The sequence below is a fragment of the Colletes gigas genome, unplaced genomic scaffold (genome assembly GCF_013123115.1).
Source record: "Colletes gigas isolate AHSC1104 unplaced genomic scaffold, ASM1312311v1 Colletes_gigas_Sc00029, whole genome shotgun sequence".
NCBI classification, from domain to species: domain Eukaryota; kingdom Metazoa; phylum Arthropoda; class Insecta; order Hymenoptera; family Colletidae; genus Colletes; species Colletes gigas.
Genome location: NW_025106658.1, coordinates 1,518,731 through 1,532,339, shown reverse-complemented (window position 1 = coordinate 1,532,339; position 13,609 = coordinate 1,518,731). Strand labels below are relative to the sequence as shown.

At 39.4% G+C, this 13,609-nt stretch overlaps 1 protein-coding gene across 1 annotated transcript in view; it reads left to right on the top strand.

The window, feature by feature from the left end:
- LOC122401866 (protein rhomboid-like) overlaps positions 1-13,609 on the top strand; it is a 337,759-nt gene that overhangs the window by 317,560 nt on the left and 6,590 nt on the right. Inside the window, exons 6-7 of the mRNA XM_043404284.1 lie at positions 3,179-3,321; positions 11,908-12,020. Of these exons, the coding sequence (XP_043260219.1) occupies positions 3,179-3,321; positions 11,908-12,020 (256 nt within the window). The remainder of the gene's footprint in view (positions 1-3,178; positions 3,322-11,907; positions 12,021-13,609) is intronic.

The following is a 13,609-nucleotide window of genomic DNA, read 5'->3' as shown; positions in this document are numbered from 1 at the left end:
TGTTTCCGGGGGTGACCGGGGCGCAAAAAGCAGCTGAACCAAGAAAGATGTCGCGGGATCCTCGACTGTGAAAGCGACTTTTTGCCCGCGACGATAACATTCACACTCTATGAGATGAATTGGGAGGTTTCAGCGTTCAGGGTTCGCGCGCGTGGCTAGTAATTCGCCTTTCGTTATCTGAATTTTGCATTCGCGCGTTTGGACCGAGAATCAGCGAGGACGTGACTCGAACAAAGCTCGTAGAAACAAAGAAGTCGAAAGATAAGATGTGACCATTCTTTGAGAAAATTAAATAGTACACGTTTGAAGAATGATTTGGAATAAAATCGTACGTCAAGGGGTTAATATGATTTTAATGATGAAAATTTTGAAAAAGCTCTAACGGTCATCGAAGCAATGTAAATGAAAGTGAAATATAAAACGTTGATCGAGGAAGCAGCTCGTCATCCTGTACGATGATTCTCACTTTAGAGGAATCTGTATATTACTTCCATGGCGGAGTCTACTCGCATTAATCAGCTGGCAAAGGTAGACGTGTTCGCTTGGCAGTGACGTGACCGATCATAAATCGTTGGTTCGAGTGCAAACGCGATTACACGGCGACGATTATCGGGAGAATCCCGGGAACCGCCATACTCCTCAGCTGCATCCATCGCTACCGCGATCCTATAAATGCATAAATCCTGCTAACACCCTACATCCGCGCCCGATGCACGCTGACGAAGGAGAAATCCCAGGCATCGAGGCAAAATATATCGTCGAAATCGACGGGAACGCGAATATCATTCCGTCGATGGAATTTTTCCTTGCGTTTCTTTCACTTCTGATATTCACTCAACCACGCACACGCTACCTGCGCCGAAACGGGCTTATTCGAGAAATTTCAGAATAGTTCTATTAATATAATGGGGTTTTGTTCCGCGATATAACATTGTATTTCATCCGATATCCCGTGTTATCAGTGTCTGGTAGGTATTTGCAAGGATACAGAGAGTAGCTAAGGCACGAGAGATCCTCGCTGCCCTTTGCTTAATATAATTCAGCCAGTGTTGCAGAAAAACTGGAGTGACTGCAGTATGGCGTTCAAGTCTCCAGGACTTGCATTTTTGCAGAATCACGTACGCGTATGCATACTCGCGCGACCGCTCGTCTGCGTCCTGGCTGAACAAGGACCGGGTATAATCCGAGAGCGCATTGCAGCGTCGTTACACCATCATTGTTCACCCTCCCCCCCCCCACGAGAGAAAAAAGAACGAGCTTTACGAGCGGTGTGCCGTTTTAGAATCTGGTCGCGCGGCCACCGCTGTTCAATTCTGAAATTCTGAAATGCTCCTAAGAGGGGTTGGTTGCCTTGGGACAGGGAAAAATGAAGCAATTATACAAAACACTGGCTAATGGACCTTAATAAGGGGCGCTACTCATATTCTCGCGGAACCTTTTTGTTCTTTCTTTACTACCAGTGCTTCAACCCCCCCTCGTCCTTCTTTCGCTCGGGATTTTTTACCCGGACTATTTTCCACACAGACTTATTACGCGTACGGTTATTTAACAAATTATATAAGTCGATTGTCAACGTTCGTAAATTACTATTTCGATCCTGACGACAGTCAAAGTGTTCACGAAATCTGTGCTGTGTTCTCTAATCATTGCAAGAAGAAAACTTGAAAACAAACTAATTAGACCATTTTCATCTCACGTTCGGCTCCCAAAAATAGACGAATAAACCAATCGAATTGTAATCCCGAATTTCTATATTTAATTATTTAATTAGGTGATTTAGCTGACCTGAATCTACTCGACTTTTTGATAATACTCTCATGAAGATATAACGAAGAGTATTACTGTACAAGTGACACGTGCTTAAAGGAAATTTATTGGTTCGCTTCCTCTTTTATCGTCTTTCGCTCTTTCGCCGAAGCACGAAGCACGAACCACGACCGATCCCGAGTTTTCTCCCTTTTTTTAGCATATTAAGTTGGATGCAATCATTTGCATTTCTATGTGTTTCCAGCGGTCGCGTCTCCCGAACGCAACTACAACAGACACGCGACAACCTCGTTTTTTGTCCATTCCCAGTTTTCCCTTTATTTCCTTATTACGTTCCACTTTTCTTTCATTTCTCTACTATTATTATTTTCTCTTTCCTTTTTACGAAAGCTACTTGCTCTGTATTTATGCGTCGTTTCGTTAAATTGCTACATTTTTCTGCATCCCCTGTTTTTTCTATCAGTCACTCGATATTTTCTTTGTTCCTTATCCCTTTTGCGCTTTTTCTTTATTTTATCGCCGTCGTTTGATTCGTCTATCCTTTGTCTATCTTTGACTCGTTTTTTTCCGACTCTTCCCATTGTCGTTCATTTTCGTTCCCCGCGCTTTTCCTTTTTTAAACCGAATCGAAGACGTTTTCCGTGGCTTTTCCAGCTGCCCGACCCGAAGCACAGTTTCCATTCTCAGGTGTGTTCTCGCAAATTTCTCTGTTCCATTAGCACAAAGGAACGCGCGACAGTCACGCGCTTCTCGAGTATCGGAATTAGAGGGCTTTCGGTTGATTTAGGACTGCACTCTCGCCATAAAAAGAGCCTAATTGAAAGATGAAACACGAGCTAGAGAAACGTAATTACGGATACTAATGAAACGTTGGCCATAAATGATGCTATTTCTTAATTATCTTATGGGAAAACACACGAGTAGCTTTGAGTTGCTAGACTGTTTATTAAAATATTACAATCAATGAGTGATCTATATTCATAACAAATGTTTTCAACGTTACCGATAATGATTGTTTCGTGAAATTTCGTTTGCTTCGATAGTCTGTTAGCCTCCGATTAACAAGACTAACACAATTTCAATTAAGCTGGTTAAATGAGCTGTCGAAATTTCGATATACAGTCAACGAGGGCTAATTGGCTTTGCGGATGGGCGCAAAATACGATCGATAGATCGAACGGTGATTTTGTAATCAAACTTTTTATCAAAAAATTTCGGAGAAAGGATCCAAAAAGAAATCATTATCAAAGCTGACTGAATCTCGTAAGCAATAACAAGAAAATCCATACCAGTCGTACGAAAGTTACTAAGTTTGTGATTCTTTTACACCGTATTATTAACAATTAACGAACTTCGATCATTTTCTGTGCGAATATGTTTGTCTATAATTTCGATTGATTTCTCTTTGCAGCTGGGTTTCTTCACATATTATACAGTAGCGATGGGAGAGGTAAATCCTTCTGGGCCGGTACCAATCGATAGTGTCTTCATTTACAGACCGGACAAACGTCTCGAACTTTGGAGGTTCGCATTCTACATGTTCCTTCACGCAGGGTGAGTACCAACTTTGCAACAATCAAATGAAACGATCTTTTGTTCAACGCCCCTAAGTTAATCGAAGCCATTCTAATTTAGAAACTCTACCCTTTTCTCACACTTCCTTAAAGCTTGAAATCTTAAAAGAATGCTCCTAATAAATTGGTTAATTATAAGTTTTTAATTTCTCTTAATTTCTTTTTAAAAAAGTAAATAATAATCCAAAGTTTGAAAAAGTTATATTCAACAATGTTTGAGAGTAAAATTCACATAAAAAACCTCTACTTCTTGTTATTTTTTTTAATTTAGTAGACTTTTTAATGGATTTTCCTGAAAACAATTTCTGTCGAATTGTGATTGCGAGTATTGTTTTGCAAAAATCACGATTCAACGATAAAATAATTTGTATCGCGATATGTATTTGAGTTTTATTTTAAACGACTTTTCTCGCAACGTTATATTTGTTCTACCCGTTCCACTGCGACACGGGAAATATGAAAATTGATATTTATGAACAAAGTCAAAAATATTCGTCGGAATTAAGGTTCCCGAGTATTTGTTTAATACGTCGATTGTACTCTTCTTTGTTTGTTCGCGTGTTTCGTGTGAAGGCAATTTCAACACATAAATAAATAAATTGATAACTTATTGAAGGGGCAAAATGTTGAATTTTTCAATTGCCTTTGAACCAACAAAATTGTTTCATTTGAAGTTATTCAAAGATCATTAATATTATCGTTAAATTCTTCTTTATGCATACTACAATTCTTGATTATATTAAGTATCTGTTAATATGCAAAAAATAGATATTTTCTAAAATAATAATAATAAGGAAATGTACTTTACAATTGTCTAGAATCGAAGTTTTAATCTGGTAGAAAATAAAATTGCGAGTGAACGTGTTGGAAATCTTTCTCGCATAATTCGACAAAATGGAGAAGGTAAAGTCGTTAAAAACAGTGGGAAGCGTCGCGAATAATATCGTTATTGTATTTCATTAAAACGCGCGGATCCCGTCGTTTCTGGGCAAAATTACGTACGTCCAATCAGCGAAGAAAGTTTGGTAATTGAAATTCGGACCGCGTCCCGGCGAAAAATGTCCCGCGTGACAAATTGCACATTTCGCTGACCACTTTCCTCGATTGGCCGGCCTACGCCGTGAATGCACTCGATGCAACTCTCGCGTTAATCCTTGACGCTAATTTCGCCTTCCAACCCCCCGGCCGAATCACGTTGCAATCTCTCTCGAGCTCGTCGCGAATCGAATTCAGCTATCGTCCTTCGACTCGAACCGAATTACGTAAATGTCCTGGCACGCGCCAGGTTCCAATGCTGGAAAATACGTTTTCTTCCCCCTTCTATCACCCTCGACCCCGGTGGCTGGCTATTTTTCTAAAGAACCGTCTCCCTGATCTTTCTTCGTCTTTTCTTTCCCCCTCCCAACCCCCAATTTTTGTTCTATCTGCCTTAACCCCCGTCGAAGGGCACTGGGAATTTATTTGGTTACAGTATGGATTTATACTACGTCTCAGCTGCACATATTCACCGTTCTAAATAATAAAACACACGGAAAAGAAGACTAAACCCCTCAAATTGTTCACGAAAACGAAACTTTGTCCCAGAAGTTTTCCTATACAGATTAATTCTAATCTTTTTGTCTGAAGCTGGTGACAATTACACGATGAAACGAGGTAACGTTTTAACTCTCGTTCGGGGGAAAAGCAGCACGGTTTTTGGAAGGGCTGTTTCCGATTTTTCGTTCCGTTACAGCGACCACTACTTTTCCATCCGACGATAGCTTCGTAGCGCGAAGAGTAACGCGGAAAGAAAGGCCGGGAACGATAGAACCAGGCCTGCAGAGAAGTTTTCAGCAGCGAAGCTCTCTAAATTATTCATGGAAACGCCAGATAAGGCGACCATTTTCCCTACGTGCGTATGGAAACGGCGATAAGAGTGACCCGACATTTTCCCATAGACCGTGTGCCCCCCCCCCCTCGTCGTGTTCTCTTTTTCTTCGTTCTCTTTGTTCCTTCTCTTCGTTCAAAGCACTATCGACCTTCCCCGAAAGGACTATTCTTGTTGTCGAAAAGATATGGCGATTATTAATGCGAAAAGAAGATCTATTTTCCTCGAACTTAGACACGTGTGCTTATATCAACTTCGATTATTATCCAAGAAAAGAAGTCCAATAGTCTTTTTGGGATTATTTTTTAAGGGTTGAACTTTCTACTTTCACACTCCTAAGTTAAATTTTCTTGGTACTTCTACACTAGCGAAGATCTTATTTTTAAAAATGGTTCGAATTAAAACGACCCCCAGGAGTTTAACAAATTTTTTATTCGTCTGAAACTACCATGAATTTGAAGATTAAAGTTTCTTATACGATGACCTCTTGAAAAGTTGTCAATTATATTTTATTGAACATTTTATGTTACAGTAAGAATTAAAATTGATTTTGGGTTGTAAAACTAATAGAAGAATTTTTATGAAATTTATGGAAAAAGTAGCTTTTGATGAAACACTTCTTGTGTAATTGAATTCTTTATTTAACGTAGCATAACTTCACCCTTTCAAGTGTATGTCAGCCGATTACAAAAAAAACATGTCAAATACATTGTTCTTCAAAAACTACATTCTCCATAAATTTGATCAAAATCGACGCGTGTCAGTTCGAAACGTCCCTTGTAAACGGAATACTGTGGTGGCTATAATTGAACAATTTACGGAAACAGAGCATCCAATTCGAAACAAGGCCGTCGTAATTGTTTTTATATTGTTTCGAAAAACTATTTCGGAAATATTGTTTGATTTTTCGATCTAACGGGCACTGAATGTTGCAACTTCGTGAAATTAGAATAAAAAATGTATTAATACGTTGGACTATTTTCGGATTTGTATCTCGGGCGTCCGGAACCGATCTTTCGGGAAGCGGAGAGTTCACAGGAACGCCGTGAGAAACGTAGATGTCGAGAAAAATCGAGACAATCGGGGGTAATTGCAGGAAGTGAACGCGGCGCACCGTTGGATTAGACAATGGTATCGCAGAGTTCACGAAAATACGAGGGCAGGTATCGTCGAAAAGATACACCGATCCTGGAATACGCGAACGGAACGATTCGAGAAAAACTTCGCGGAATTAATTCCCCGTAATAACACCCGCGATTACTCGGAAACTCTGCGACTTGGTTTCCCGCGGTGCGCTTATAAAAATGCAATCGCCGGTCGGAAAACGAAGCAGCCGTCGCCCTCGAGTTCTAAACAAATTTCTTCGGAACAATTGATTTCCAAGCGAGGGGAAGAGGAACTTTCTCGGCGAGGAAAATCGAAATCGCGGCGATGAATCGGGAACGGGAGACCCCGATTTAAATAACGACGTCCATCTTCCTCGTCCGACGAATCGGGCGCACCCGGGTCCTTCGTCACGCGGACATTTTATGCATGCTCGACGAGCGAAACCATTATGCGAGACTCGTCTAATGTCGTATAAATGCAGAAAAGAAGGCCTCTTCCTTAATACCCTCCAGGGGGGGACCCTGTCGTTATACCTTGCGTCGGGACGCGCCACGTGCAAACGTTTGCTTCTTTTTTACCGTGGAAGATTTTCGCGAAACTTACGGGGAGACTTTATACTAGGATTCGAAATCGTAGTTTCCTTAAATTCGTCACTTTTAACGCTATAAACATTCCACTGATTAAGTTCGTGCAAAGAATTAGAGGACCACGTCTTCTCTTGGATTTATTTTAACAGTTGATACACATTTTTTCAAATTATAACCTAACAAATGGAAATATTCAAGAATTAAATGAAGTATCCTTTTAGTATTCCTAATGTCAGTGACGTTATTCAACAAATTTACAAATATTACTCATCAGTAAAGCAATACTAGCAGTCCCTGTTTTAGATGTCGATCGAGCACTTGTGAGAAAGCGTAGCCCTCTGCCGGCGAATGCATGAAGCATCGCCACAGTACCATTGTGTTTAATAAGGAAGTGGGATCGTGAGAGTAGATAGAGTTCGTGCATAGTAGCGAACGTTTAACTTCTGTATCTGATACTTTTCTCCTCTATTTTCGACGCGAAAGTGAGTTGCAAGTCGTCCGAATTAGCTGACTCGGCCATGTACAGTGGAATCAAAACCGTTTGTCGCGCATAAAGTTCACGGTAACGGAAAACGAGGCGTCGAAAAGGCTTGCGCCGCGTCGGCTCGTTATTGGAATCACGAAACGCTGAGACATCAGGCTCGACAAACTCGTTCACAGTGCGACGATAAGTAAGAAGTTTTCGGGGGTGTAATTAACTACTAGAAAGTAGTTAGATCGGCTGACGACCTTACTCGCGTTTGCGGAACATTAAAGTCAGCTCGTTGAAACTACACCTTCCGCCTTTATCCTACCGTTCTCGAGTTTCCATTCAAATCGATAATCTCTGTTAATTCGTTCCCTGGATCGCCTAACCCACCATTTTCAAGATACGCTCATAGTATGATGCTCGATAGTAAGGATGGGAGTATTTGAATATATAATATTTTGAAATATTAAATTAAAATTAAGTGTAGGATCAAAAAGCTAGAAACAGAAGCAGCACAAGAGTTTCACTTTACGAAATAGAGGATAATTCACGATGCTTAGACTGTGGATTTTTATCTAATGATGTTCTATCCAACATAAGTTTACGTATTAATAAAAAATGTTTTTATGATTTAAATGAAGGTTTCGCTGTTGAAACTGAAATATTTTAATTCTTTCATTACGTATTAATTTCAGTATTACCATTGGATTCACGAGGGTTTCCCGATGAAAGTGGATTCGAACTGTACACCGTTCGATCTAATTTTAATTACGCATAGTTAACAATTTTCCTGAGGCGATTCAAATAATATATAATTAAAAATAACACGTTTGAAGTTATATTTGGTCTGGGTTTCGTCGATGAAACCACCCCGCGTCCATTGATAATATTCCCACAAAGATATAATGAAAAATATAAAAAAACGTTACTTTACATTTCCTTTGATTATTTTTAATCTACTACCTTCGTAATATCCTTTCCAACAAATTTTTAATCTTTTCTACCACGAACCTAAATAGTGAATTTTTCAAACGAAGTACGCGAAACGTTGTTCGATTCCCACAAGAATTTTGGTAATAAATTTTAATAATTTCAACGCTTTGAACGACCGTGTATGCCTAATAATAAATATACTGTATTTCTATAAATTCGAAATGAACCGGTGATTCCCGATTTCGTTGCTCGAAAGTCTGAATTCCTGGAGCTTGCTTCTCCCCGCAAACGTACGATCAATTTTCGAACTTAGCACCGCGTCCCGACAACGAATATTCGAGTCACGACGCAAAGACCCCCCTGGGGGGGGCAGAGAAGACAGAGGACAGCTCGAAGAAGGGGCGGCAGTTTCGGTTAATTGGATAGCAATTAGACGAATCCTCCAGCATTGTCTACGCGGGCAAATTACACCGGATTCTTGGTTCTCAGTTTCCGCGAAGGATGATCCAAACCGAATCGAAATTTCTATCCACGAGTTCGAATGATAGATAGCAGGATCTTTCGTTGCCCTTGCAAAGAGGATATTCCGTTCCCTTGTATTATCGTTTTGCCGTCCTCTCTCGCTTCCGGCTGTCTTCGAGAGGTAAGAGCCTCCGGAGCTCTTTTTTGCACGCTCCATTTCGGAGATTGCGTACTTCGAACGAATCGATGCCTATACATCCTTCCGCCTTTGCATTTGCGAAATTGTTCCAGGCTGGAATCGCGCGTTTTTGGTCCTCTGTTGCTTATAAATGTATGGCAAAACGTTTCACCACTCTGAACGATGGGACGAAATTTAATTTCTCATAGTGTACACTTCGAAACCTTAATTTACTAAGTGACAAAACATACTTTCGAGCACGATGATTTATGATCATATGCCACTGTTCCGAATTGCATTCCACTCCAATACCATCCCTGTTCTTTCTTTCATTCTAGCAACGTATACACATATACGTAAAATCTGCAATATTTTCTGCAATACTACAATAATCGTGTTTCCTTTCCTGTCTAATATAAATTCTGTTCGAGACCCAACTCTAACTAGCACTAGGTTAAACAACCGTAAAATAGCTAGCTTATGGTATTGGGCGTCCTAACACGTACAGAAGCACCACAAAGAATCACGTCAAATCAATTGTTCTAGCCTTGGAGTGCTTGATGAGGCATTCTTCTCTAGACTGTCATTTCTTCAGCCTCTTTTGTAATTTCTTTTCTTAAGTGTAGGTAAACTCTTTTTTCATCTACGAGTATTCAAAATTGTGGGATAACTCTTTGCTCGATCTTCTAAAAACTGTGCTCCAATATGGCTTCTACGATTCCAGAAGAGTAACAAATCTTTCGTTAACATTAGAACTGTTAAAGTGCTCTTTTGCTCGGTTCGTGGTGTTTGTTTCAGGCCGAATAGTCGACGCGATCGACAAACACGACGCCCGTGAACTTCTTCGGGCGTCTCGGTGCCTTCTCGACGGCCGATCGGATTCTTCGGTGCGTCGACCGCATTGTAATTAGACGCGACGGTGCTCAGACTCGTCGAGGATGCAAATTGTGGGCTTAATAGGCTCACGTCTTAGTTGAGCGACTCAGCTTGCATGTCAGGCAGTCGAACTCCGTTCTGGAATTCCTTCTTCGGGGCAGTTTTTTCTTCCCGGTATGATCCGCGAACTTTCTTGCAAGTTTTCGACGAAAATTACTCCGATTCTAGCGTCGATACTTTGATCATCGTTACGTTATTAATCGAACACCCGATTTACAAAAGCTTGCCAAAGAGAAATGATTTTTATTCGCGAAAACTAATGCCAAAACTGGATAAAATTATTCCTGCGTAAATATGCGAATATTGTTTCTTTTTCTCGCCTAATCTCGAATCCATATCGCGTATCGGAGAAAGGCATTCAATTCGCGATATCTCTAGATGAAACGCAGTAAATTTCTTCGACTGTCATATCGAATTTGTATTTCCGTCGCGATCGAAAACTTCGAGCGTCGTAAAAGGAATGTTTTCATTATGGACGGGGCTGGAGATTGGTTTTGAGAAACTAAAGAAACCGCTGGGCGCGTAAAACCGCTCTTACGACTCAAGGCGTTTCTACGTCGTTGAGATAAGCTTGACCATCCTCGTTTCCGGTAGAGAAGTTTCGCCCGAGTAAGAAGATAAAATTCATAATTGCCGCGATTTCACGGGTTTAGGGCCGTTGCTACGATAGTGGCTGATCGTTGAACCGAATTTTCAAGCATCTCCCATCGTATCGTTCTTTCGATTGGTTTCTTTTAACTTTTATCTGTTCTCTAACTTCCGATCGATTCGAGAGTTCGTTATTAATTCGCATTTAATAATTTTGGACATCGTTTTGGACATCGTTAGGCTTGTTACTTCGCGTCGTTTTAACCCCTTTGACCCAAGTTTTTTCTATCAGTACTTTAACTATTTTGCCATTAGATATCAATAATCCTATACTAGGGATAGCTACATATTAATTTTCCAAGCTATTTGATGACTTTGGAAATTATGTCCTATCACTTTTTAAAAAATTTAAAAATCGTACGTCGATTTTAAAAATTGTCAATTAAATGTTATCGATAAAAAGTAACAGTGGACATTAGAAATGAATAATCCTATACCAGGGATAGTTACATATTAATTTTCCAAGCTATTTGATGACTTTGGAAATTATGTCCTATCACTTTTTTTTAAATTTGAAACTCGTACGTCGATTCTAAAAATTGTCAATTAAGTGTTATCAGTCAAAAGTAACAATAAAGTCGGACTAAAACAGAACAAAATAATGCATCTTCAACACTCGTATTGTTCTACAAGCGGTCGAGAATAATCGCTGGAACGAAAGGGTTAAATTACGAATTAAAATCGCCAATAAATTACCTTAATTCCCCCAGCGTTTTTCTCCGTTTTACAGATCAAACGACGGAAGCTTGAAGCAAAGTTATTCCGATAAAAATTGCGCTCGTTCTTTGCACCGTTTCTTTTGCAAACGTAATATATTCGATGACCGAATGCAAAGAGTGGCTGCCTCCGCGTATCTTCTTTGTGTTTTATTCAGTCTGAATCTGTATTTGTACTTTTAAATGCGACAATTTAAAAGTTTCATTATCGAAGGCAGAAGTGAACGTTGAAAGAACTTTTCTCCGCTATTGTCTTTAATAAAAAGATTGAAAAAGTACACTGCATCAAAAGCTTTCAATGGAATTTTGCACAATGTTTTACGAATCCGATTTCGGTTAACATAATTCGCTAAATCGAGTAATAAAACCACTCCAACATCTACTTCGAATATATATTAATTCGTAATAAGTATACCAATGCTCTCCCTATGATCTAAATTAAAAATAGAACAAAAGCTTGTTCGAATTACGCGACTTTTAAATGTTCCCGAACAGATGGAAAAATGTAAGCTATAAAATCCCGAGAAGAAACGCGTGAATCCTGAATCTGCACGAATCTTTTTGTTCCATTTTTTCCATGGACTCGTTACGATTCTATCATGCAATTTATACGTTTAAACAAAAGGGAGGACCGTCTCAGAAACGTCTGTGCTTACATTTCAGGTGGCTTCATCTGCTATTTAACCTAGGAGTGCAGGTGGTCGTGGGACTTCCCTTGGAAATGGTTCATGGAAGTCTGAGAATCGCGGCGGTCTATATGGCTGGAGTCCTTGCTGGTAAGTAACGAATATATCTTGATAATTTTCGAGTATTACGCGAATTTCATACGTAAGTTTGGAGGTGACATGTCGTTTTAGGACTACGAATCGTAAAACTTGTGTATACCTTCTCTAAGTTTCGAAAATTACAACGAAAAAGTGATAATTCCATAGTAAAATTATTATTTAAGAACACAAACGCGAGTATAACACGTATGTACGTCAGGTCTGTTTAGTACACATATGTACTAAACGTTCGTCTCATAAAGAAGTAAATAATATAGTCAATAGGACTACCATTTTACGATTCCATGAACCACTTCAGGATTTCCAGTGGATCAATAGTGCGTTTAATTGGCCGTACCTCGTGAAAAGCTAATTCTCCGTTAAAAACTACACCATGAAAAGCACTTTGTCCAAGAAAAATGATTCCTCTCGGTATATCTCGCCAATATACAGGGTGTTCGACCACCCCTGGGAAAAATTTTAATGGAAGGTTCTAGAGGCCGAAATAAGACGAAAATCAAGAATATCAATTTCTTGACTAAGGCTTCGTTAAAAAGTTATTAACAATTAAAATCGAAAATTTCAAATCGTTCTAGAAAAATTATTTTCGGTTACGGGGGTCAATTACAATCATTTTTGGTGAGTAGACATATCCCCGAAATCCTGCGCATTTTCGAGAAAAAAATTCAATAGTTGGAGAAATTTTTCGGGAAAATAAAAAGTCTCAAATCGTTTTGGAAAAAATATTTTTAGTTGCGGGGGTCGATTACAATCATTTTTGGTGAATAGACATACTCCCGAAATCCTATCCACTATCGAGAAAAAAATTCCAGAAGGTATGGAATTTTTGGGCGAAATTGAAAAGTTTCAAATCGTTCTGGAAAAATTATTTTCGGTTGCGGAGGTCAATTATAATCAATTTTGGTCATTATACATATCCTCGAAATCCTACTGACTTTCGAGAAAAAAATTCCAGAAGGTATGGAATTTTTGGGCGAAATTGAAAAGTTTCGATCGTCTTGGAAAAATTATTTTCGATTGCGGGGGTCAATTACAATAATTTTTGGTGAATAGACATACCCCCGAAATCCTGCGCATTTTCGAGAAAAAAATTCAGTACGACTGGAACTTTAAACGTTAATAACTTTTTAACGAAGCCTCCATCAACAAATTGATATTCTTAATTTTCCTCTTATTTTGGCCTCTAGAATACCCCATTAAAATTTTTCCCAAGGGTGGCAGAACACCCTGTAGAATCGGAATTCTAGAACAGTCTCTTCCAGCTTCTCCATAAATGTAAATCATTTTTATTGCTTCTGCTTGACCGTGTAACAACATTGTTCCGTAAGAACGATATAAAGTGCTCTCTGCATAGTCTCGTTTCTTGCGATAAAATCAAGATCGGCCAAATTTTATGTGGAGAAGTTTGAGCAAGACTCTCTGTACGGTTGAAGAGGAGAGTAAATAGGATAGAACACTGAGAATAAGAGAGATAGAATATCCGGGGAAAAACTTGCAGTCTCGAGAAGAGGTTCGTATGAAGCTATTGTATTCCATTTTGATAAAAAAATAATTCGGTCGAGTTGTTGACACACCTCTCC